General features: G+C 37.6%; 1 protein-coding gene across 1 annotated transcript; it reads left to right on the top strand.

Annotated features, from left to right (window-relative positions):
- Positions 1–830: 830 nt before the first annotated feature.
- Positions 831–3042, top strand: MTNR1A (melatonin receptor 1A). The gene has a single exon (XM_006128505.4). The coding sequence runs from the start codon at positions 963–965 to the stop codon at positions 1695–1697; it is 735 nt and encodes a 244-aa protein (XP_006128567.2). The 5' UTR covers positions 831–962; the 3' UTR covers positions 1698–3042.
- The last annotated feature ends 1905 nt before the right edge of the window (positions 3043–4947 follow it).

Below are 4947 nucleotides of genomic sequence, written 5' to 3'. Positions count from 1 at the left end.
ATGGATGCCGTATAAAATAGGTTGATTCTGATTCACCTTTTTGATAGAGCCTATTAAAGTCAACAGTAACTAATCAGTGACTTCTCTTTGACTCTCCATCTGCTGTGCTTACCTTTAGGTAGAACAATCAGGAAGAAGGAATAAGAGTAGGTTGCATCAGTGGTACATGTAGAAGACCTTTAAACTATCTTTGTCACAATACATGATTTTAAAAGCAGGATGAAAAATTGGGATTTGTTTTTTCGAATGTCTTAGAAACTCTTTCCTTGAGAAATACCAGCAGGGTGACTTCTCCAAATATTAATACAATTGCAATATTGTAACTAGGTTTTTAAAAATGTATTAAGGTAATATCACCTGAAAAAGACTTGATACAAACAGGAAAACAGATTTAAGTTTCAGAAGTAGGAAAGTTTGGTGATATTTTAAAGAAAAGCAATAGAGGTAAATGTGAAAAGTAAATGTGAGTTTTAAATGGCACCATGTTACTCATCATACTATTTATGCTAATTATTCAAGAGAGATGATTATAATGAGACATGAGTTCTGGAGCTCTGTGATTAGGAGAACCCAAGTAAATGACTTAATAGAAATAGAATTTTTATACGAACTGAACTCAATAAAATATTTTTTTAAAGGCACATCTCAGAACTGAATAGTTTCATCTCTAAAAAAAAGTCTTATATTTGATACATGAAAATAAAGTTTGTTTTAATAGAAATTAGAGTGTTCCCCTGAGACTGGCTGTTAAAAAAATACAGAGATACACGACGGAAGAAAGAACAAAAGAAAAAAGAGAAATAAATATTTTTCATATTTATTTTGCAGGAAATATATTTGTTGTAAGCCTGGCCATTGCAGACTTGGTAGTGGCGATCTACCCATACCCGCTGGTCCTGACATCTGTTTTTCATAATGGATGGAATCTGGGCTACCTCCACTGCCAAATAAGCGGTTTTCTGATGGGTCTAAGTGTCATTGGATCAATATTCAACATTACAGGCATTGCTATCAATCGATATTGCTACATCTGCCACAGCCTCAAGTATGACAAGCTTTATAGTGACAAGAATTCTCTGTGCTACGTCCTTCTCATCTGGATCCTGACGTTTGTTGCTATTGTTCCCAATCTGTTTGTTGGATCTCTACAATATGATCCACGGATTTACTCGTGCACATTTGCACAATCTGTGAGCTCACCGTATACAATAGCAGTAGTGTTTTTCCATTTCATGCTTCCCATAGCCATAGTTACTTTCTGCTACTTGAGAATATGGATCCTTGTTATTCAGGTACGGCGAAGGGTTAAACCTGACAACAAGCCCAGGCTGAAACCACATGATTTTAGAAACTTTGTCACCATGTTTGTGGTGTTTGTACTGTTTGCAGTCTGCTGGGCTCCTTTGAACTTTATAGGCCTGGCTGTGGCTGTCGATCCAGACAAAATAATCCCCAGGATTCCAGAGTGGTTGTTTGTGTCCAGTTACTACATGGCATATTTCAACAGCTGCCTTAATGCTATCATATATGGACTCCTGAATCAGAATTTCAGAAGAGAATACAAAAGAATTATTGTCACCATTTGTACAGCTAAGGTTTTCTTTCAGGATAGTTCTAATGATGCAGCAGATAGGATGAAAACCAAACCGTCGCCACTCATTACGAACAACAATCAAGTGAAGGTGGACTCTGTGTGAAAATGGGACCCTTACCATTGCAACTCTGCAACAAACACCAGAACTGTTTTATTAGCCACACAGTTGAAGTGCTGTAGTGAAATGCTAGTCCTACATGAAAGGTACTTGGACAGTGTTCTATGTACAGTATTTGTGAGCCAAAGTAACACAGCCTTGACATGAAGAACCTCCTATCGTACAATAACATATCTTTCAAATAACCCACTTATATGCTTAAGGTATTACAGGGTAGCAGAAAGAATTTTAATGTTCTGTTTAATATAGATAATATGTGAAACTGGATTGGATCTGAACTGCCATATTAGCTTGACTGTTTGGAAAAGCCTCATCAATTCCCAGCTAGTACTCCTAAATGGTAAGGCATATTACAGTACTGATCCTGACACCCCTAAAAGCTTTCATTAAAAGAAAAATGGGACCTATTCATTCCAGTGTGAGGGAATGTGAAAAGGGAAGGGAGAATACTTGAAATTCTTCACTAAGAATCTCAGTCTATATATTTATTTAAGTTTCTATGGTAGTTATAACTTTGTGACAAGTAAGCCTCCCCACTTCTTTTAAGTAACTACACAGCCCTTGTTGAGTTCTCTTTAAAATGTTTTTTAAAGGAGAAATTTGCCTGTCCGAGTATCTCAAAAACTACAAGGGTACACAGAACCACTAGGGGCATGCTGGGGCAGGGTGGCAGGAGCACACATGGATTCATCAGGAGATTAAAGCACATCCAAGGAATGGGAACTCCAAACTTCCCTAATGTCCAAGAGAAATACAAATGGGAGAAGCCTGGAAGCCACCCAAGAGGAGAGAATGGTGAGATACTCTCCGAAGATAGAAGAGAGAAATGCCTGTTGCTCCTCTGTGACAAGGGTGGTCTAGGGAATTGCCACGCACTAGACTTCTCCTCAGGAAACTAAATACACTAACGAGGGGCATCTGAGAGGAACGAGTTTGTATTAATCTTATCAAATTTACTTACTGCTTCCCAGAATGAGTGGGTGACCTGTTCTGACCCTTGGAAGTCCCTACAGCCCTGTCTAGAAAAGCTTTTAAAAATGTTGGCAATTATGAATGAGGTGTAATGAAAGTGTTATAAATGCCTAAAGAGATTAATAGACCAGAATATTAGAGAATCATAGAATCATAGAATAATAGAATAATAGGACTGGAAGGGACCTCAAGAGGTCATCGAGTCCAGCCCCCCGCCCTCAAGGCAGGACCAAGCTCCGTCTACACCATCCCTGACAGATGTCTATCTAACCTGTTCTTAAATATCTCCAGAGAGGGAGATTCCACCACCTCCCTTGGCAATTTATTCCAATATTTGACCACCCTGACAGTTAGGAATTTTTTCCTAATGTCCAATCTAAACCTCCCCTGCTGCACTTTAAGCCCATTACTCCTTGTCCTGTCCTCAGAAACCAAGAGGAACAAATTTTCTCCTTCCTCCTTGTGACACCCTTTTAGATATTTGAAAACCACTATCATGTCCCCCCTTAATCTTCTTTTTTCCAAACTAAACAAGCCCAGTTCATGAAGCCTGGCTTCATAGGTCATGTTCTCTAAACCTTTAATCATTCTTGTCGCTCTTCTCTGTACCCTTTCCAATTTCTCCACATCTTTCTTGAAATGTGGCGCCCAGAACTGGACACAGTACTCCAGCTGAGGCCTAACTAGTGCAGAGTAGAGCGGCAGAATGACTTCACGAGTTTTGCTTACAACACACCTGTTGATACAACCTAGAATCATATTTGCTTTTTTTGCAACAGCATCACACCGTTGACTCATATTCAACTTATGGTCCACTATGACCCCTAGATCCCTTTCCGCCATGCTCCTTCCTAGACAGTCGCTTCCCATCTTGTATGTATGGAACTGATTGTTGAGTTCCATACATACAAGAGAAGAGAAAAGAGAAGGCAACACCACCTTCTGATAGGACAGAGGAGTACATGGTTCCCAGTATTGGATCAGCAAGTTCTATGCACAGGCAAGAGATGAAGAGGATGGGGAAGGCCCTGGCCTTTATTTACAGTGAACTCCTTTGATGAAAACAAGTTTATTAGAATAAATTTCAGCTGTTTCAGTTAATGGGCTGAGTTCCTTTCAAACTCTATGCAAGAACTGTTCTCTCACTAATCTCACCATCATTAAAAGGAATGACCCACCAAATTAGATCTATAAAGGTTGCAGCTATCATGGCTATCTAATTGTTAGCTATCTTATCCTGGCATATACTGAATTTAGTTCCCATGATAACTGATGCTTGAGCATTTCTAAAACTGTTCCAGCCATCTCTGTAGGACAAAGAGGGTTTGAATAGCTGATCAGAGCGTTATTAGTATATGTTAACTATACAAAATATAGTGGAAAATATTTGATTTTCAACAGTTTAGATGTCTGAAAACATTAAATACTCACTGTAGTCTATATAATTCCTTAACTATAGACAACCTTAAAAGCCTCTTATCTCATGGGGCATTTATTATTGTACACTTGACAATAGAAATTGTGTGCTAAAGAGAACATATTCATACATACTTGAAACCACACTAACATTTTGGCAACTGAACAGTTTACCTTAAAAATGGGTGCTTCATGCTGTCCTTCACTCACTTAGGCTTATAATGAACCTAACTAACGGTCATAAAACACTTTCTAGATGAACATGCCAGTCAATGCATTATCAAGATGCTTGACTCATCTTTGTTTACATTCAAATCTGTGTTGGCAGTCAAAACCATTGTATAAATAACCTGTTCTCTTCTTTTGTGGTATCATCATATGATATTATATGATTAACAGTATAAATTATATTACAGCTTCTTTTTATGATTTCATCCTTAGAGGATGCTTAGCTGTGTAATGGCATTGCTTATTGTGTATAATTGTATCACAATTATGAGGGAGGCAAGAGCACCCTATGTTTGTCATATTAGAAATACACTATTTAAATTATTACAAAAAGTCTTGCCTTATTTAAAACAAATATTTTCACGTTAAAAAATACAATATTTTATAATGAATCTGGTAAAGCAGCATAAAGGTAGTTTCAGTAGCCTAATCATCAATGAATTTAGTACTGTCAAAGGTTTTTTTCACTTGCCTGTTTCATACTGCAAGCTTACATGTTCATCACTTCTACATGTGTATGAGCCTTGAAATATCCATTACTGTGGGTTATCTGAGGAATTAAAATATATTTTTGATTATATTTGCTGTATATAATAAACCATAGATTATACCAAAGGTC

The sequence above is a fragment of the Pelodiscus sinensis genome, chromosome 5, assembly GCF_049634645.1.
Source record: "Pelodiscus sinensis isolate JC-2024 chromosome 5, ASM4963464v1, whole genome shotgun sequence".
Lineage (NCBI taxonomy): Eukaryota > Metazoa > Chordata > Testudines > Trionychidae > Pelodiscus > Pelodiscus sinensis.
This window is presented reverse-complemented; position numbering and strand designations above follow the sequence as displayed.